The sequence below is a fragment of the Mauremys mutica genome, chromosome 13 (genome assembly GCF_020497125.1).
Source record: "Mauremys mutica isolate MM-2020 ecotype Southern chromosome 13, ASM2049712v1, whole genome shotgun sequence".
Classification (NCBI taxonomy): domain Eukaryota; kingdom Metazoa; phylum Chordata; order Testudines; family Geoemydidae; genus Mauremys; species Mauremys mutica.
This window is the reverse complement of record NC_059084.1, coordinates 39,850,346-39,871,254: the sequence shown is the minus strand read 5'-3', so window position 1 is coordinate 39,871,254 and position 20,909 is coordinate 39,850,346. Positions and strand designations below refer to the sequence as shown.

At 50.6% G+C, this 20,909-nt stretch overlaps 1 protein-coding gene and 1 long non-coding RNA gene across 2 annotated transcripts in view; both read left to right on the top strand.

Moving 5' to 3' along the window:
* LOC123348422 (A.superbus venom factor 1-like) overlaps window positions 1–15,725 on the top strand; it is a 33,492-nt gene extending 17,767 nt beyond the window's left edge. Inside the window, exons 7-15 of the mRNA XM_044985949.1 lie at window positions 5,007–5,164; window positions 6,378–6,528; window positions 7,517–7,568; window positions 7,770–7,857; window positions 8,890–8,979; window positions 9,442–9,547; window positions 10,946–11,035; window positions 14,003–14,089; window positions 15,541–15,725. Coding sequence (XP_044841884.1) covers window positions 5,007–5,164; window positions 6,378–6,528; window positions 7,517–7,568; window positions 7,770–7,857; window positions 8,890–8,979; window positions 9,442–9,547; window positions 10,946–11,035; window positions 14,003–14,089; window positions 15,541–15,725 — 1,007 coding nt within the window. The remainder of the gene's footprint in view (window positions 1–5,006; window positions 5,165–6,377; window positions 6,529–7,516; window positions 7,569–7,769; window positions 7,858–8,889; window positions 8,980–9,441; window positions 9,548–10,945; window positions 11,036–14,002; window positions 14,090–15,540) is intronic.
* Window positions 15,726–16,284: 559 nt separating this feature from the next.
* LOC123347259 lies at window positions 16,285–19,051 on the top strand. The gene is made up of 2 exons (XR_006573088.1): window positions 16,285–16,652; window positions 18,723–19,051. It is a non-coding gene; the product is annotated as an uncharacterized LOC123347259 (long non-coding RNA).
* The last annotated feature ends 1,858 nt before the right edge of the window (window positions 19,052–20,909 follow it).

The following is a 20,909-nucleotide window of genomic DNA, read 5'->3' as shown; positions in this document are numbered from 1 at the left end:
TCAAAAGAAGAAAAAGCCAGATGACCGTTCTCCTCTGGCTAAGCCAGGAGACATCGAACCTCAGGCGGGCCACTCCTTGGCATCTCCTTCTGGGGCCATGTTGACTCCTGCCCAGGTGTGGCAGTCGAGTCCAGCCCCATCTCGATCACCGGTGCCTACGCAGCAGCTGCAGCTCCTGTCCATGGCAGAAGCGTACCAGGATGCTTGGCACCTCCTCCACCTGACGGCACTGTTCTCTCCTGCCAGGGAAGAACCCTCAGCACCGACATAGCTGCATCCTCCAGTGCACTCTAAAGGGAAGCTGGATATGATGTCAAGGTGCTCCCCTTTGCCTTGTCCATCGGTGCCTACCCGCTCCAACAGAGAGCTTACCCACTCCCTGAGCTCTCAACATTCGAGGCATCGAGGATCAGCTCTTCCGTGGTCTTCAGTGTCTGAGACCTTGGAGTCTGAGTCTGACTCCTATCGCTCGGGAAGGAGCAGAAGTCGTAGAGTGAGATTGGGTAGAGACAGAAGAGAGCATCAGGCGTGGCCTCCACAGTGGCAGAACCCACCTCAGTGGCCCTTCTGGACCCCCTGGGCTTTTCAACCAGGGCCAGGAAGGAACCCAGGGCCCATGCTCAGCAACATCTTCACCCCTTTCGTACTGCCTTCCATGGTGCATCGGCCCTGTGCCTCCGGCCCAGTCGTTGACTCTGGCACCATGTTCGGTTCCGACTTTGGCAGCAGCCTTCATGGAGTCGATGCACCCATCTCCCACGCCTGCACCATTGTTGACGTCGACCTTGATGCAGACACCTATGGCCCTGGTACTGATGTCGGCACCAGGCCCCCCTGCCACCCACTGCCAAATGCAGTGAGCGGTGGTATTTCATGTCCTCCAGAGGCTTTGAGCATCTGTATTCCCACCCGCTGCCGGACTCACTGGTGGTGTATGCAGCTAACCAGTGGGGGAGACAGGATTTCCAAGGTCCTTCCCCAAAGAATAGGGATGCTAAATGCCTACATCTTGTGGGTAGAAAGCTCTACTCGACTAGTGGTTTGCAGCTCCATATTGCTAACCAACAGGCCATTGTGAGCAGGTACTTTTGTAACACCTGTGCAGCAATGGTGAAGTTCACAGAACTTGTCCCTTCAGATTCCCAATTGGAGTTCACTATCTTGGTGGAAGAAGGGAAATTAGTCTCCTGGGCCTCCTTGCAGGCAGCTTTAGATGCTGCAGATGCTGCCACTAGAGTGATGACAACGGGGGTGGCTATGAGGAGGAGGGGGGCGCTGACTGCAAGTCTCAGGGTTACCCTATAAGGTCCAGCAAACCATTCAGGACCTTCCGTTTGAGGGTGAGACTGTTTTCAGAGAAGACAGACAAACGGCTCCACAGCCTAAAAGATTCCTGAGACACCCTCAGATCCTTGGGCTTGCATACCCCTGCCACACAGTGGAGACACTTCCGCCCGCAACCTCCTCAAAGGTTCCAGCAGCAGAACCGCCAGGACAATTCTCGGAGGAGGAACCGGAGTGGCAGGAGGAGGCAACATCCCTCTGCTAATCAAGGCTCTGGCCAGCCCAAACTGGCCTCTGGCCCTAAAGAGGCCTTTTGAGGGTGTGATCGAGGATGGCGTTCCAGACCAGAGACTGAATCTATCCCATCTTACCTTTTTTCCTCCCAATTATCCCCTTTCCACCATGCATGGTTCCATATCACATCGGTCCACTGGGTGCTCTGCATGGTAGAGAGGGGATACTCCATCCAGTTCTCACCCTCCCACCCCCCTTCCCCATCCCTCTTCAGGGACACTTCTTATGAGCAACTTCTCATTCAGGAGGTGCAGTTGTTCCTAGCACTAGGGGCGGTGGAGGAGGTTCTACTGGAACACAGGGGTAAGGGTTTCTATTCCCACTATTTCCTAATACCGAAGGCCAGGCCTATGCTAGACCTGCGGGACCTCAATAAGTTTGTGAGGAAACTCAGGTTCCACATGGTCTCCCTGGCCTCCATCATCCCTTCACTGGATCCAGCAGACTAGTATGCCACCCTCGACTTGAAGGGTGCATATTTTCACATAACAATCGCGTACAACCCCAGAAAGTTCCTCAGGTTTCTGGTCAATGGTTCCCATTACCAATTTACTGTCCTCCCATTCGGCCTGTCAGCAGCACCTTGAGTATTCACCAAGAGCATGGCAGCCATCACCGCCTTTCTGTGGAGACATCAGGTGCAGGTGTTTCTGTACCTCGACGGCTGGCTGGTAAAAGGCCGCTCCAGGGCTCAGGTGGAAGCGCCGGTGGCATTTATCAGAGCCACCTTCAAGAATCTGGGCCTGTTACTGAACGAAGCCAAATCGATTCTGTCCCCAGTCCAGAGATAGAGTTCATAGGGTCGGTACTGGACTCAACACAAGCCAGAGCATTCCTCCCACAGGTGAGATTCCAGGCCCTCAACACCATGATCCAGGGACTCATGCAGTTCCCCACCACTGCCGCGAGAAATTGCCGGAAGCTTCTCGGGCACATGGCAGCCTGGTACGACATGCCAAACTCAGGCTTCATCCACTTCAGTCATGGCTTGTGTCAATGCACAGACCTGCCAGGGACAGCTTGGACAGGATCGTGACCCTGCCTCGCCCTATCCTCGACTCGCTCCCGTGGTGGACGGACATTCAGCAGGTGTGCTCAGGAGTTCCCTTCGCTGCCCTACAGCCATCCCTAGTGCTGGTGATGGACGCATCAGATTTCGGTTGGGGAGCTCATCTGGGGGACCACAGGACTCAGAGCCTCTGGTTGCAGACAGATCTCCGTCTTCATATCAATGTCAGGGAGGTCAGAATGGTGCACCTAGCATGTCAGTCATTCCGCCCTTATCTAACAGGTCGATGTGTATCGGTCACTATGGACAATATGACTGGGATGATCTATATCATCAAATGGGGGTGCACGCTCCTCTCCCCTGTGCCAGGAAGCCCTCAGGCTATGGGACTTCTGTATAGAACACTCAATCTATAGGCGTCGTACCTTCCTGGGGTCCAGAACGAGCTGGCGGACCACCTCAGCAGGTCGTTCCACAGCCACGAGTGGTCCCTTCGCCTGGACATCGCATGTTCACTCTTCCAGAGGTGGGACTGTCCCCTGATCAACCTCTTCACCACGTGATGCAACAGGAAGTGTCAGCAGTTCTGCTCCTTCCAGAATCATAATCTGGTTTCCACAGCGGACGCGTTCTTCTTCCATTGTGGGGGACCTCTTCTATACACCTTGCTGCCTATACCGCTTGTCCACAAGGTCCTGCTCAAGATCTGCAGAGACTGGGCTTGGGTCATTCTCATAGCACCAGCCTGGCCCTATCAGCACTGGTACACGTCTCTCCTAGACATGTCCGTGGGAGCCCTGATTACCTTGCCGCTCTTCCCAGGCCTTCTCAGTCGGGATCACGGGCGTCTCCAACACCTGAACCTGAAGTCACTCCATCTCACAGCATGGAAGCTCCGTGGCTGAATCCATTCAAGCTTTCCTATTCAGAACAAGTCAGACAGGTCTTTCTCGGCGTAGGAAACCCTCCACTCCACATACCTGGCCAAGTGGAAGAGATTTTCAATCTGGTCAGCACAGTGCAACTTGCCTCCGGCACTAGCCTCAGTGCCCCACATTTTGGATTATCTTCTCCACTTGAAGCAGGAGGGTCTCTCCTTGTCTTCTATAAGAGTGCACCTGGCTGCCATCTCGGCTTTCCATCTGGGGGTACAGGGCCGTTCAATTTTCGCTAGCCCTTTGGTCAGCCACTTCCTGAAGGGCCTTGACAGGTTGTACCTGCCCATCTGCCAACCGGTTCCTGCTTGGGACCTCAACTTGGTCCTCTCTAGCTCATGGGGCATCCCTTTGACTCTTTAGCAACATACTCCCTGCTCTTTCTTACATGGTCGCGTTCCTGGTGGCGATAACTTCAGCCCGGAGGGTGTCTGAGCTCAGGGCCCTAATGTCAGAGCCTCCCTATACCGTATTTTATAAGGACAAGGTTCAGCTCACGCCCAATCCGGCCTTCCTCCCAAATGTTGTGTTGCAGTTCCACATCAACCAGGACAGTTTCCTCCCAGTTTTCTACCCTAAACTCATTTGAGTAGCAGGGAGCAGAGGCTCCACACTCTAGATGTCCGCAGAGCACTGGTCTTTTACATTGAGAGGACGAAACCATTCAGGAAGTCGGTACAGCTATTGTGGCAGTAGCGGACAGGATGAAGGGTCAGCCGATTTCGACCCAGCACATTTCATCATGGATTGTGGCCTGCATTACTGAGTGCTACAATCTAGCAGGGATCCCAGGGCCGCTGATAACGGCACACTCCACAAGGGCGCAAGCTTCATCAACAGCATTCCTGGCTCAAGTCCCCACCCAAGAAATCTGCAGGGCGGCAACGTGGTCATCCATACACATTTTCACTGCGCCTTATGCGATTACTAGGTAGGCCAGAGATGATGCGGCCTTTGATAGAGCAGTACTCCAATCAGTGGACAGCTCTGACCCCACCTCCTAGATTTGGCTTGGGAGTCACCTGATTGGAATTGACATGAACAAGCACTCGAAGAAGAAAAAAAGGTTACTCACCTTTTGTAACTGTTGTTCTTTGAGATGTAGTGTTCATGTCCATTCCAATACCCATCCTTCTACCCCTCTGTCGGAGTAGCCGGCAAGAAGGAACTGAAGGGGTGGCGGGTCAGCAGAGCTATATATTAGGTGCCATGAGGGTGTGACTCCAAGGGGCACCCAGGCAGACCCGACAGATGCTGCTAAGGGAAAAATCTTCCGGCCAACGTGCACATGCGTGCGCACACTATTGGAATGGACATGAACAACACATCTTGAAGAACAACAGTTACAAAAGGTGAGTAACTGTTTTTTTCTTTCATTGTACTTTTGGTTCCTCTTCATTAAAAAGTCTGTTTAGAAGCTGTCAGATGTTCAGCGCAATAGGACAATACGGTGGAACCCTCTTGTCTTTCTTCTGGTGTTCTAGCGACCATCATGGTGTTCCAGGCTCTTGCGCAGTACCAGATAGACATTCCGCAGCACAAAGACCTGAATTTGAATGTTACTATTCTCCTGCCACGCCGTGCGAGTCCAATAAAGTACAACATCTTAAATCACAACGCTCTGGTGGCCCGAACAGCAGAGGTATCATGCTTCTCTGTGTAATTAGTACAGATCACTAATTATAGATAAAGGGGATTTGACTAGAACCTCCTATCCAAACCCTTTTGGGAGGGGGAGGGGAATTCATATTCCCGGCACCAGATCCAAATGCATCCACACTTTTGACTCAGATTTTTAAGACCAGAAGGGACCATTATGATCATCTCGTCTGACCTTCGGCATGACACAGTCCAGAGAACCTCACCTACTAATTTCTGCATCAAGCCTGTAACTTCTAGCGGAGTTGTGAGACGTCTCTTAGGTAGATATCCAGTCTTGACTTAAAGACTTCATGTGCTGGAGAATCCACCACATCCTGTCAGGCCCTAGGTTCTAGGCAGTCAGGCCTGGTGGTTGGAGCTGGCTGTAGACTCTGTACTGGGCCAAGGGCAATGCTGAAATCAGGGTCTGGGGACAGGCCGTGGGTCAGAATCCACAGACAAGCCAAATCAGGATTGAAGTCAGAGTTCGGATGCAGGCCAATGGTCAAAGCCAGGTTGGAATCAGCGAGGGCCTGGGGGGCCAGGAGGCGGATGCAGGCTGGAGTGGGACTGGAGCAAGGTCAGAGCAAGGCACAGAGGAGGCTGAAGTGGGCTGGAACAAGGCTCGGGCATGGCTGGGGCAGGAACAGGAACTGGATCAAGGGCAGGCCAAAAGGCTGGGGAGTCTGTAACACTGCAAGGCCGGAGGAAGGTCCCTGGCCGACTAGTGCTGTTGTGCAGAGTAACTCTCAGCTCTGATGGGGACAATGAAATACTTGTGCCTGGGGGTCATCTGGCCTGGGCCCTGACCAGGGATAGTCACTGCAGGCTCCATTGGAGAGGTGACTCACTGCAGCTGAGTGAGCAGCCCTGGGCTGGGTGGGGTTTGCCTCACACATCCCAAGGTAAATTGTTCCAGGGTTAGTGGCCTGGAGTGTGTGGTTTTGAGCTGAATCCAGAAGTAGGAGAGGATGGGTTGCTGTTTAGGCTTGGCTCTAGAGAAGCAAGACGTCTGGAGATCAAAGAGTTACTGCCTGGGAAGTAACCTTTTTTCTCCTTCATGCTATTGTCTCTGCAGAGTTCCCCCAGCCCCTCCGGGTGAGTGAGTGTCAATCTCACCAGCTTCATTTTCTTCATTAGCTTCATTTGCCCTGTCTTTAAATAATAATAATAATGAAGTACAAAAGAAAATTAACCTTGGATCAACTTTACAGACCAAATGGAATGAAGACTTCACTGTGAAGGCAGAAGGAACTGGACAAGGGACCTTAACCGTAATGACAATTTATAATGCAAAGCTACAGGAGGATGAATCTCAGTGTAAGAATTTTGACCTGAGGGTATCGGTCGAAGAAGCCCGGGGCGGTGAGTAACGACTTGTCTTTTCTTTTCTGAACCTTGCTTTCAATCCTCAGATCTGGACAAATTTGGCTCAGTTACACCAGTTTAACTCCATGGACAGCAGCGGATTTACACCGATGTGTAAACCGACCACCATCTCTGCAATCATATTCTTAACTTTGGAAAGTATTTTTGTGAAGCTTCTTCAAACTCTCCCAGTTCCCAAGTCCTACAAAATTATACCCATAGAGCAGGCACTAAATAATATTTCCAGCTACTACATGTTCTAGATTGCAACCAATGCAGGGTCATTCCTGATGAGGGAGCAGATGCTGCCTTCTCTCATCATAGCACTTGTTAGCAGCATAGCTGGAGCATCAGATGTGGATGGGAACACAGGCCAGCTACTCTGGGTATTGTCTCCCTCTAAAGCAGAGATGAGCCCATGCCAGGAAGTCTGGTTACAGACCCAAACTTCCAGTGCACACATTTCCAGACAGCATAGGTGTGAAATCAGCGTGGGACAGAGGTCAGGATCTTCAGCACCCAAAACACAAGCCTCTGCTGCTTGGGCTAAAGGAGTAAAGGACTGGCCACTAGAGGGAGACATGACCACACATTATGTCCACATATGATAGAGGGATCCAGGATTTTGAAACCGTTTGTCACAGAAACAGAAGTCACCCGTAAATTGTTCTTAACTTTCTCAGCTGTCCAAGGAGTTCACACCCACGGGTTCTCTCTGTTTCAATCTCCTCTTTCTGCCAACCCTAGACTATATTTCATTTGTGCCACTCAGCTGGGAGAGGCTTTTTAGTTTGCCTGCCAGTGACAGAAAGAGTTATTTATGGATTGCTGGAGGGGAGGGGAGGTTTATTGAGGAATTTTTCACACCTACTGCAAGACCTGTTTGATTACTAAGCCATGTTAATACACCTAAAAAACAAAAGAGTTTTTCTGGCATGAAATTTACACTGAGATGAATTAATTTTTTCTTCTGCAATGTTTCCAGTTAAGAAGCCAGAAGGAGCCATGCGTTCAGTCTATATTAAAATCTGCATCAGGTGAAAACAATCCCCTTTAATGATAGATGATAAATAGATGGACAGATGCAAGAGGTAGATGGAGACTCCTGGGCTATGAATTTTTCTATGGAATTGCCAAAAAAATTATGATAAAGCAACAGGAACTGGTGGAGCAATCACAAAATCAATGTTCAAGTGATGAATTCTCATCAAAAGGGTATTTTCTCTTCTCTTCGTTAGGTTCCTCGGTGTGGTTGATGCCACAATGTCCATCATCGATGTCTCCATGCTCACTGGCTTCTCACCAGACGTGGAAGATCTTAAGAGAGTACATCACATAAAACTGATCACCCTTGCCCCACCTCTTCCCTGAGACCCTGCCCCTGCCTCACCCCTTCTCCAACATCTGGCCCCCTGCTCACTCCATCCCTCATCCCTCATCGCTCACTCTCCCCAACACTCACTCACTTTCACCGGGCTGGGACAGGTGGTTGTGGTGAGGGAGGGGGCAAGGGCTCTGGCTGGGGGTGTGAGCTCCAGAGTGGGGTAACAAATGAGGCGTTCAGAGTGCGGGAGGAGGTTCCAGGCTGGGGCATGAGGTTGAGGTGTAGGGAGCAGGTTAGAGCTCCGGGTGGGGATGCAGGCTCTAGGGTGAGGCCAGGGATGAGGGGGTTGGGTGCAGGAGGGGGCTCCAGGCTGGGGCAAGGTGTTGATTTGCGGGTGTGTGTGTGCAGGCTATGGGAGGGCATTAGGGTGGGGGTTCTGACCTGGGGCAGGCGTTTAGGTGCGGAAGGGGGTTTATGGTGCGGGCTCCAGCCAGGCAGCACTTACCTCAAACAGCTCCTGGAAGCAGTGACATGTCCCTCCAGTTCCTAAGCAAAGGGGCCAGGGGGCTCTGTGTGCTGCCCGCTCCTGCAGGCACCGCCCCTGCAGTTCCCATTAGCCACAGTTCCTGGACAATGGGAGCTGCGGAGCTGGTGCTTGGGGTAGGGTCAGTGCGCTGAGCCCCTGTGGCCACTTCTGCGCCTAGGAGCTGGACACGCTGGCCATTTCTGGGAGCTGTGCGGAGCCAGGACAGGCAGGGAGCCTGCCTTAGCCGCGCTGTGCTGCTGACTGGAGCTGTCAGGGTCCCTTTTCAACCAGTGTTCCACTCAAAAACCAATCTCCTGGCAACCCTAGGTGTTGAGTAAGTAGCAGGCTAGTATCTTCCCTGCAGATCCTATCATGGGAGATGTGATCACAAGCACGACACCACTGAGCCACGTAGTGAGACGGTGGTTTTTTTTCACCCAGCTGCAGGACTTTTACAGAGACGCTGCTTTACCCTCAATGCCTCTTGCTTTTCCTTATTCACATTTAGCTTTCCCAAGGGGTCGACAGATACATTTCCAAGTTTGAAATCGACAAAGCCCCATCCGACAGAAGCAACCTCGTAATCTATGTGGACAAGGTAAAGACTCGACAAGGGGCTTCTCTGATCCTGTGTTAATTTCATGGGCTCCTGCTGAGCCAAACTGCACTCCCAGATATACCCTGGCATCTCCGCAGACGTCAGCAGGTTGACAAACTGCAACCCATGGCCGAATTTTGATTCACTGGTCCAGATTCAGACTTTCCACTAGGATCAACTGAATTGGCCAGACCCTCAGCTGGTGTATGTGGATGTAGGTCCATTGACTTTAATGGGAAATGCAGCATCTGATATTAAGGCTGAATTTGCTTCTCTATGTCATTCACTTCTTCTTTCCTTGCTGCTTTCACTTCTCTAGTTCTTCTTTCCTCCACCTCACTCACTTTCTCTTTCCCCTCTTCTTTCTCCAACATCTCCCCTTCTTTTATTCTTTTTCATTCTCTCTCTTCCATCCAGCCACCCTTAACTAAGCAATCCTGTTATTTCCCCACCCCCACCCAGGTTTCTCACAGAGAGGATGAATGCCTGCAGTTTAAAGCTCACCAGTTTTTCGAAGTTGGTCTCATTCAGCCGGCATCTGTCACAGTCTACGATTATTACACCATAGGTAACAGATCGCAGCTCTCCTCACCATTCAAGGCACCTGGCTTCAAATTCTGCTCTGGGTCACATTGGTATCATTACCTCTTGCAGTCTTTTGCTGCAGTACTTAGGTATTATTATCCCCGTGTAACAGAGGAGATGCACTGAGATGGTAAGAGACTTGCCCTCAGGTAAGGCCTAGACAGCTAGGAGCACAGATGGGAGCAGATTGCCAGTTCAGAGCTCCAAGTACAGCTTCCGCGCACACAGTCCTCTCCCACCATTGGAAATAGAACCTAGGCATCCTGAATCCCCATGTCCTGTTCTACACTACTCCTGCTCTACTTGTCGTGCGTACCCCAAGTTTACCTCATTTAAAAATGACTTGCTTACAAAATCAGACATAGAAATACAAAAGTGTCCACGCCAAATTGCCGACTTCCTCATTTTTTAACCATGTAATTATAAAATAAATCAATTGGAAGATAAATATTATACTTACATTTCAGTGTGAGACGTGAGCCTGTTTTCACTTGTGAACCTTGTCATTTGGTGCTGGAGAGCGGCAGCTGCTGGCCAGCTTCCCAGCTCTCAAGATAATGCTGCCGCCAGTAGCCGCACAGATATTGAGCTGTTGCTGGTGGGAGCGCTGCCTTCAGAGCTGTGTGGCCAGAGAGAGTCAGCTGCTCGCTGTGGAGTTGGTATTGTTGGCGGTGAATGAGGACTATTTTTTTCAATCCTGCTCTCATCCCGCCCCATAAGATCTACTCCCACTCCTGCACTGTTTGTTGAATTTTTATCCTGCTTCCACTATTATGGTAGCAGGCCCTGCGGGATCCCAGTCCTGCTGCAGGGCTCTAGATCCTGTTGTAAAACTAGGCAAATATCTAGATAAGTTAACATACCCCCGGGGTACCGCTAGGGTATGTGTCCCCCTGGTTGAGAACTACTGGATTAGAATACGGGATTTAGACTCAGACTTTAAGGCCAGACTAGTCTGTCTAGTCTCGTTTACTGCTCACCTCCCAGTTCCTCCTGTTCCAACATTACCCCATTTTGGAATTATATGGTCACACTCATCACCTTAACACGTCCATGCAAAGGTAGACAAAATAATAAGGGGAACCTCTGACTACAGGCAATAATTATCCTACTTGCCCTCTCCCCCCGTTTTACCTCCAGAGGTGAATTTGCTGCTAGTGTGATTAAGAGGGTGTCTCCAACAAGCACCAGCCCGTCATTTCAAGTTGATGGTTTTCTATAGCTAAGAAAGTCGTTCGCACAGACTGCTGCTCCCTTCCCCAGGGTCACCCAGTGGGACATCTGCTTGAGTAAGGGCTTCAGGGGTGTCTCCTAGGTGCTGTAAACCATGGCCGTTGCTCTGCGGGACGGGGAATGATCTGTGTCTCTGATCTTTCTCTAGATGACCGGTGCACCAAGTTCTACCACCCGTCTAACCAGAGCGGGCTCTTCAATAAGATCTGTTATGGGGACATCTGCCGTTGTGCAGAAGGTAAGGAGAGTCCAGTCTCTGTTTATATCTCTGGTGGGGGCTCCCGTGTCAGCTTTATCAGCAAACATGAAGTCCAAGGGCCCCCCAGCATCAGCCTCCTCCATCGCCGATCAGGGCCCTCCTTCCCTGTGGGCTCTGGGTGATTCTCACATGCGATACAGGCTCATGGCAGCCACAGGCAGGACGGTCCCTGGGTCTGTCCCCTAACTTGGAGCTCTGACTCTTGGCCGGCTGTGTCCCTGATACACATCACCACATACAGGAATGGTGGGACCAGGGTTGGGGTGGGGGTACCCTCAGTGGAAAGATGTGGGGGATGCACGCCTGGGGAGCAGAGGCAAGAGAGGACTCAGAAGGGTCTGCAGGGCCTGGGATCGGGCCAGAGAGCAGAACAGGCCTTGGAGGCTGTAGGAACCCCCAGGACCCACCTTCCCAACCTGAATCCTGCCCCTCACTCCCACAGAGTTTCAATAGCTTCCTTCACTCCCTCTCCTATCCCCTCTCCCCCACATTTGCAGATGGTTTCCACCCTCCCTGACCACCTACCCTCACCTGTGGTCTCTCCTTCTCTTCTCCAATGGCAACCCCACCTGCCAATTGCAGGAGAACTGGCAGCAGGACGTAGAAGCAGAATTTCTCTAGCTAGCTGGGTTGCCTAGGAGGGACCGGGTTTTGTAGACATCAGTTCGTCCTCTCTGCCCATCAGGGCCTTGGGGGCTGCGTGAAGCTAGCTGATCCATGTGTGATGTTGCACTCCATATGTTTTATGAAAATATACTTTGAATGTGAATATAATGTAACTGGAATATGCTTTTATGCAAAAGGTCTCTTCTAAGGTATCCTTACAAAGCTTATAATCTACTGAGTGTGTTCATCCTGTTTGTATGAATGTATCATTCTTGTATCTGAAACTAGCAATATGAAATATAACTCTGAGGTCCTATTGTAGTTATGCAAAGTGTGGGCCATAAATGGTAGTTTAGAATCTTGATGGCTCCCATTGACTAGGACAATTGGTTGTAAATGGCTCTGTTTACTTGTAAGCCTTCCTGTATACCTGTGTGCCAGCCAGCGGGTAATGAAGTCTCACAGGACATGTGAACATGTCAAATGATACTGAAATCCATCTTAAACCTGGTGCTTCTCCATTGAGAAGGAGGGGTGGGAACCCAGAAAGAGGCAAAGGATTCCCGCCTTGTGCCAAAGATATAAAAGGGGGTGGAACAGAACAAAGGGGGCTGCCAGTCATGAGAAATCCCCTAGCTACCACCTGAGCTGGAACTAAAAAGGATTGTACCGGGGAAAGGATGGGGCCCAGATTAGGAAGAAGTCTAGTCTATGAAAGAAGCTTAGTGAGATTTACCTGTATTCAGTTTCTTAATGTATTAGGCTTAAACTTGCATGTTTTGTTTTATTTTGCTTGGTAACTTACTTTGTTCTGTCTGTTATTACTTGGAACCACTTCAGTCCTACTTTTTATGCTTAATAAGAACACTTTTGCTTATTAATTAACCAAGAGTAAGTAATTAATACCTGGGGGAGCAAACAGTGGTGCATCGCTCTATCAGTGTTATAGAGGGCGGACAATTTATGAGTTTATCCTGTATAAGCTTTATACAGAGTAAAATGGATTTATTTGGTGTTTGGATCCCATTGGGTGCTGGAGACAGGAGTACTTGCTAAGCTCCTTTCAGCTTAAACTGCAGCTTTGGGGGTGTGGTTCAGACTCTGGGTCTGTGTTGCAGCAGGCTGCCTGTCTTGCTCAACAGGACAGGGTTCTAAAGTCCCAAGGTGGCAAATAAAATGGGCTCAAAGGTAGTTTCAGCACATCAGGTGACATTCCCAAGGGGGTCTCCGTGACTGAACCTGTCACACCATGAAGTGGGCTGCACACATGGAAGCAGGGCAGTCTGGGATGCAGGAGTTGCTGGGTTTCCAGCCATTCCAACAGGGATGCTCCTCCCTGGTTCTGAAACTTCAGTGGAAACATACCAGCTGTTTCAATGGTTGGAATCCAGTGTGGGGGTGGGGGGTGGTGACATGAAGTCAGGTATTCTTTAAAATATCTGGGTCATCTCACTCCAGGATGCCCACAGCTAGCACCCCTCAGCCCCTCACTGTCAGTTTGAATGATCCATGGAGGCTCCACTCCCCGCTGACTCTTAGGAAGGGATCCTCTAGAAGAGGGTGGAGACCCATTGGTGGGGCCGTTGTTCAGTGGGGAACTTGCTGTAGCCCTGCTGTCTGCCGGGCATACAGAGAGGCGCTCAGTCTCCGGATCTGTCCTTCCCATCACCTTTGATTCCCCATCTGCAGCTCCACTAAGTCCTGTGACCAGGCTCCTCCTGGCGCTGACCCAGGCAGAGATCCATCAGTGCAGAGAGGGAAGTTAGCTGGGATTGCCAGGCCTACTTATGGTTCTTGGTTATTTCATACACCCAGGCAGCGTTCCTCTGGGCAACATCTACTGATTCCTTTGCAGAGCTGTCTGAGTCTGTCTGCTCAGGATCACCTCATTTAGACCCTGCAACCTACCCCTCCATCCCTTGTTTCATCTTTTACTGTGCCCCATAACCCAGGCACTGACTTTTATTTTTCCTGGTGGGTGCTCCACCCCCACTCCGCCCCTTCCCCTGAGACCTCACCCTCGCTCTGCCACTTCCTGGCCCCGCTCTGCCCCCTCCCCAGAGGCCCCCGCCAGCTGCTCTCTGCCAAGTGCCTCCTGCCACCCGCCAAACAGCTGATCAGCAGCCCCGCCGAATGGCTGTGGCTGGTGGGTGCTGAGCACTCCCTATTTTTTTTCCATGGCCATTCCCTTGTCAGAGGAGGTGGGCCTGTCACTGGTCACTGTGTGGGTTAGCGCAGCTCACCCAGGATTCAAATAGGTGGGCACCTGTAGGTCACTAATAACAGAGCTGAAACTATGGTCTCCCTTGGTGATTCTCTCCCCATCTTCCTTCCCCACAGAAAGCTGCTTCATGCAGCAGAAGACAGAGGATCCCATCACTCTGAACAAGCGAATGGAGGAAGCCTGTGAACCTGGAGTGGATTATGGTAAATGTGTGATTTGGATCTGCTGCATCTTTTTCCATGAGGAGAGCACAGAGACAGGGTTCGGAATTCGATTTGGATTGTAAAGTTTGCCTTTGAGGCTGAATCAGGGGTAAGGTCTGGTTCTGCTGGGGCAGAAACCTGATGAGATTTTGGGGCCTTAAGCTCCCAGAAATGAACAAAATCAGATGACGGTTTAAGATTCAATCTAACCCTAAGTATTTATCTGCCCCCTATTTCCCTAGTATCTGAGCACTTCCCAATCTTTAATATGCTTATCCTCACAACCGCCCGTGCTGTGATCTTTTTCAGGGGAAAGGGCAATACGCCACATTTATTGAAGATACAACAATTAACATATGCAGTCAGTTACACCACACACACACCACTGTCCTGCCAGTCAATGTTATAGTTACCAGTCCAGAGTCCGAATCAATCTAGTGGCCAGCCAGGTGGATCATGGGTATGGAGGCGCTGGGTTCCATCGGTTGCGACATGATGCTCTGGGGAAGTCTTGGCAGGATGAACCCAGGGTTTCATGGCAAGACACTCTGTTTATAGAGTGACTTTCCTTCACTGGAACCAATGAGTTTTATTCAATTATTGTCTGAGTGCTTGTTTTCTTAAATAGTCCTTCTCATTCTTTATCACAGCTATCTTGTCCCCATGGATAGGTGCCTGTCTCATCTTTAGAGTTGTCAATCTGCCCTCCTCAGACATTTCAACAGGGGCATGTTCAGCCTCCTGGCGCCCTTGCGTCTGTCTCTGGTTCCTCCCCTGTACATATCATTCAGCAATGGCCTTCACATGTATCCCTTAACACATAAGTTCCTCATTCACACGTGAAATGGAATCAATTTACACAGAACATTGGAACAAGAATATCAAGTTACAATGCAAAAGAAAACAATCATGGCACTCTTTTACTTATTTTAAAATGCTAAGCCTACAACAAAGTAGTGATCTTAAAACATTTTTTACTACCTTGAAATCAGCCCAGACACAGGTTCCGGCTGATGCATCTTTGCCAATTGGCCTATTAGGCCATTCCTTTCTCCTACTCCAAAAGGGTGGCTGGCAGCATTTGATCAAATCATACAGCAATACATTTAATACATGCTACATTATTATCTCATTATTCTTTATCCCTCATTCTAAATCATACAAAATAAAAATATAAAATCCTACTACTACATATGAGGCAGGGCAGTGCAAATATCCCCATTGTACAAAAGGGGAAACTGAGGCATGGAGCGACTAAATGACTTGCCCAAGGTCATGCAGTAGGTCTGTGGTGGAGCAGGGAAATGAACCCCAGTCTCCAGCTAATGCCCTCACCATGGCACCAGCTTTCTCACAGCCAATCTGAAGAGTCAGTTACACACTGAATTCACTACAGAAAAATACTGCAGACCTTCAACTGGTGTTTTGTATGTCTTCCTCTTTTATTTAAGTGTATAAGACCAGGCTTGTTAGCAGTGAAGAAGCGGGCAGTTCTGACTACTACATCATGAAAATTTTGGAAATCATTAAGGCAGGTAAGAGCTCCCCTTCTACAATCAGGGTGCAATTTCTCCGAATGGCCTTTGGGATGAAGGCCGGCGTAAGAGCTATTTCTCTTAGCCAGAGAAAGTGCTAAAGCCCCAAGGCTAATCTAGTCTCATGCTCCAGGGCATTAACCTATTGCCACAAGGGGACAGGAATTAATTTCCTCAACCCACCTAGGCAGACAAAATAACAGGGGGAACCTCTCCCTGTGGTCAGCCTGGCACAATTGACCAGTCTCATTATGGGCTTTTTCAACCTTCCTCTGAAGCAATTGGCATTGGCCATTGTGGGAGTCAAGATCCCAGCTGCTATAGAGGAGATGGAGTCTCTCTTCCTCAATGCTGAGTTTTATAAATCAATATAAAGGCAAAGGAAGCAGGGATCTAACTGAGCTCAAAGCGGCTTCACTCGCTGGGAGCTGATTTGACTGTTCTAATTATTTGTATTATCTGCGATTAGGGGCCCCTTGTGCTAAGCACTGAACATATCCAGATACAGCCCCTGCCTTGACGAGGTTACAATCTAAATCGACACTGGGTGGATTTATTAGCCCCATTTCACAGGTCGGGAATTGAGTCCCAGGGAGATCGAGTGACTTGTGCAAGGTCACACCAGGAGTCTGTGGCAGAAACAGGAGCTGAGGCCTGAACTCTTGAGGCCCAGCCCAGTGCCACAACCACAAGACGGTCCTTCCTGTCTCTAGTGACTGCTGGAGCTTCAGTGATTGGTTATCGTTGCAGTCACTCTGGGGCTGAATTTGTACTGAAACCTCAAGAGAACACCTAGGAGTCTCCTCTTCTCTGTTCCTTTTGTCTTCATCTCGCTCCACCCCGTATTATCTCCTCCTCACTCTGCTCTTATGTGTGACATCTTTTTTCACAGGGACTGATGAAAATCAAGAAGGAAAAACCCACCAATTCATCAGTCACATAAAATGCAGAGAGTCTCTGAGGCTGGAGTGTAACAAAGACTACTTGATCTGTGGACTCAGCACCGACTTGTGGTCCAGGGAAGCTGAGTAAGTAGCCTCCTGTGGTTACCCTGCATTAGTCAGTTTCAAGCAGACACGCCCTTAACTAATTGCCCTATCTATTTTAGGTACAGTAACTCCTCACTTTAAGTTGTCCTGGTTAACGTTGTTATGTTGCTGATCAGTTAGGAAACCTGCTCCTTTTAAGTTGTGCAATGCTCCACTCTTACGTGGTTTGGCTGCCTCCCTGCGCCCTCCCACCCCACAGCACAGACCTCGCAGATCAGTGCCTTCCCCCTCCTCCTCTGCCTCCAGCCTCTGGCAATCAGCTGACTTGCCGCGTTTTAGGGGCAGGAGGGAGGGGGAAGGAGTGAGGACTCAGGCATGCAGGCTCCCCGTCCCTCCTGCCCGGGGCAATCAGGTGGCTTGTGGCATTTAGAAGGGAGGGGGGAAGGGAGGGAGGAGAAGCGAGGATGCAGCGTGGGAAGTAAAGGGGGAGGAGGTCGGGGGGAGAGGAGGCAGTTAAGGGTGGGGGTTCGGGGAAAGGGGGTAAGTGGGAGGGCTGAGAGTTGAGCCTCCTCACCCTTGGTGCTCGCAGAGTAGAGGAAGCTGCCGCTGCTGCGCAAGGTGCTTCTCCTAACCTACAGCACCTTCAGCCTCCTTGCCTGCCTCATCGTCTCCAGTGCCAGTGGGCTGTGCCTATGTAGGGTACGGTAGGGCCACCTCCCAACTATAGAACAGTACCTGTATTAAACTGCATGGTTAAAATGTATATAACACCTTTTGTCTGGCAAAAATTTTTTTCCCTGGAACTTAATATTAATTCTTATGGGGAAATTGGATTTGCTTAACATTATTTCACTTAAAGTCGCATTTTTCAGGAACATAACTACAGGGTTAAGTGAGGAGTTACTGTACCTATCAGGCCCCCATTACTGTACTTTCTGAGAGCCTCACAATAGCAAATGTATTTATTCTCACTATGGGAAGCAGGGCAGCATTATTATCCTCATTTAACAGATGGGGAAACTGAGGCACAGACAGCCTACGGTCCAGGTCCTCAATGGTATTGAGGCACCTAACTCCCACTGACTGGCCTTAGGTGACCTCTCCAAAGTACTAAAAGGAAGTATCTCGAGATGCTGGGAATTGAATCCAGGTTCGCGTCGTAGTCTAACCCTGGACCACCATTCCTCACAGGGGCTACCCAACTATTTCACCAGAACAGATCATACTGTCAGTGCAATTTCATGGTCCTGCATCCAGCCACAGTTGTTCCTAAATCACTTAGGTTTCAACTGGGTGGAAATGTCATTAATTAGGGTAAAAACTGCACCTAAAAATGAGTTTCACCAACAAAGATGCAGCTCACAGAGGCTGAAAGTTCCATCCTCATGCTGTATCTGGAGCATTGCATGCTGGGATCTGTAGTCCCTCCGTACTCCATGGGCTGGACCTATGAGACGGGAGGCAACCCACTGTTTCTCTGCAAATCAGATGTGACCCTTAGGCCTGGGTGGAGTGTGAGCCGCCTGTTTCGGAAAGCTAGACCCCGACACCACCTCTCCTCCGCCCTTTCCTCCCACCGGAGGTCCAACACGACCCCTGTGGCTGCCAGCCCCCTGCCCCAGCCCCAGGCCCCTTCGGCCAGCTAACCTGAGCACCCCCAGCTCTGAAGCATTGGGTGCTGCAGCCCCAGCATCCCCAGCCCCAGCACCAGGTGCTGTGGCCCCAGTGCCACCAGCCCAGGAGCACCATATGCTGTGGCCCCAGTGCCTCAAGCGCCGCCAGCCCCAGAGCTGGGGGGCCCCAGCACCGGGGGCACCCAGCCACTTCAAGTCCCGAGCTGCAGGCCAGCCCGTGCTAGCCCCAGCCCCCTTGGGGAAGAGGAGCAGCCTGCATGGGCTGTGGCCGGGGGAAGCGGTGGGAAGCAGGACGGGGTTCAGGACGGAGAATGAGTGGGGCCACACCTGGCTGTTTGAGGAGACTCAGCATCCCCTGGCCTGCCATACCCGCTGCCCATGCCCTTAGGCAAACCCGGCTGCCCTTGAGGAACTGAGCAAACAAATTGAACACATTTTGTGCTTCATTGCTCACCCTCCTGCCTGTCCATCCCAGGCTATCCTACATCATTGGCAAGGACACCTGGATCGAGAAGTGGCCCAACAAGGACGAATGCCGGAAGCCGGATTTCCAGAACCTCTGCCAGAAGTTCCTTGAGTTCTCTGAAGCCTTGGCCATGTTTGGCTGCCCAACCTAAACTTGGACCCAGCTTTCCCAGCAGCCCCAAGGGGACAGTTTGAGCTGAGATGGAGCATAACCCTCAGGTGGAGACAGCTCCACTCAGAGTCCCAATGCTGCTGACACTCGCCGCTAGCCCTGTCCTCTTTGGGAGTTTCGCTCTTTTCTTCTTATTGTTTCTCTCTATATAAATGGCTGAATTCTTACCCTGCCCTGCTGTGTGACTTTTTTACATAGTCTGCAGTAGAGCTTTATAAGTAACCAGCTACTAGGATCATGAGTGCACAAGAAACACCTTAAATTAGATGGACAAGCATGAATGGATGGCTAGATACGCATGGATGGATATTTGGGAGAGAGTCTTCTGTACCTATCTGTGCCTAAGGTGACCACACATCCCTTTTTGGCCGGGACAGTCCCTTTTTTCAGACCTGTCTTGGCTGTCCCAACTTTTTGTAAAAAACGTGAGGTGTTGAGGAATGTGCAAGGAGGGGGGACAGGCGATGTCAGCCCTGCACGGGGGGAAGGCAGGACTTGTACAGGGGGCAGGCAGGGCTCAGGCCCTCTCCCAAATACAATAGTCTGCTGTCAGTGGGAGTCCTGCTATTGACTTCAAGGGGAGAAGGCTTAATCTTAGTCCCAGACTGCCAAAGGGACTTAGGCACCTAACGCTATTGAAATCAATGGGAATTAGGCACCTAAATGCCTGTGAGAATCAATGCATTTACTGTTGTAACTTTGGAAGCACTAGCTTGTGAGGTGGCAATGAGAAGTTGCACAAATTGGCAGATCTTGGAAGCTTGAAATAATTTGATTCCCCCTCCTCTCGCCCCCTTTCACTTGGCGAATTTTTCACATGGATCCCTTTGATTATTTTTATTGTGGTAGCACCTAAACCCCCCAGTCACAGACCATAGACCCTGTGCTAGGAGCTGTATGAACAAAGAACAAAACCACAGCCCTGGCCCCAAAGAGTTTCCAGTCTAAACATGTTTCAAACCGTGCAGCTTGAACAGAGGATCTAAGTGGGGGCTGAGACTTTGATGCTTGGAAAGCTCAGTCCGTAGCTAACCAAGAGGCAGCTCCCCCACCTCATGACCACATAAGTCCTGAGGAGCAGGTTGATACCAGCCCGGCTGGATACGTTACAGAATTCTGTCTAAGCAGCTGCCCGGTTCGCACAAAGCACTAGGTGGCAGCGAGTATGACATCATGATGGCGCTTGACCATGGGTTCCCATATCCAGTAGCTGTTTTAAGCTAAGACGAATCCCTCATACTGGAGTCAAATTGAATTCTTGTGGATGAAACCCCTTGAGAAGCAGGTAACAGCTTTTTGAGGAGACCAATTATGTAACAAGCACGGCCAGGAGTCCAGCAGAACCTCTGTTGGCCTTAGGCCCATGCTCTGCAGCATGCCCTGCCGAGGCTACGGTTCCTGAATCAGGCCATTGTGGAGCCTTGCCCTTGGCCTGCTTCTTGTGGGCAACTGGTGAGTGGGAGCGGTGCAGAGTGGAACACTTCTGGGCCCTGGGAGACCGCCGACCCCTGGGAGTGCTGCTGGCGGCACCGCTGGAGGGGTACTCCACAACGAAGCACTCCGGGCCGGGTCCTGCTGCAGACAGAGGGCTGACTCCATGAGGAGTTGTTTTAAATGAGTGTTCCTCTCCTTTCTAGTGTGAGGTTTGAAGGCCTTGCAGATCTTGCACTTATCTGCCTGATGGGCTTCTCCCAGACACCAGAGACAGGAGTCATGGGGGTTGCCCGTAAGCATAGGCTTGGCAGGAGCTATAGGGTTTGAAGCCCTGGGACTGCATGCCCTGGAGCCCCAAGGGGCACTCATTGAAGGGGAACCCCCCCACCACCAACCACTAACGACTGCAATTAACAACTAGAAGAGAACAATTAACTAACAATGGGTAACTATATACAAAGATAAGCAGAAGAGCCAGGGATTAGTGGACCACTTGCAAGCAAGAAACCACTGTTCGAACAACCATCACAGGCAGTAAGAGGGAACTGAAGGGAGGTTGGGCCGACAGGATCGTATATAGAGCGCCATACC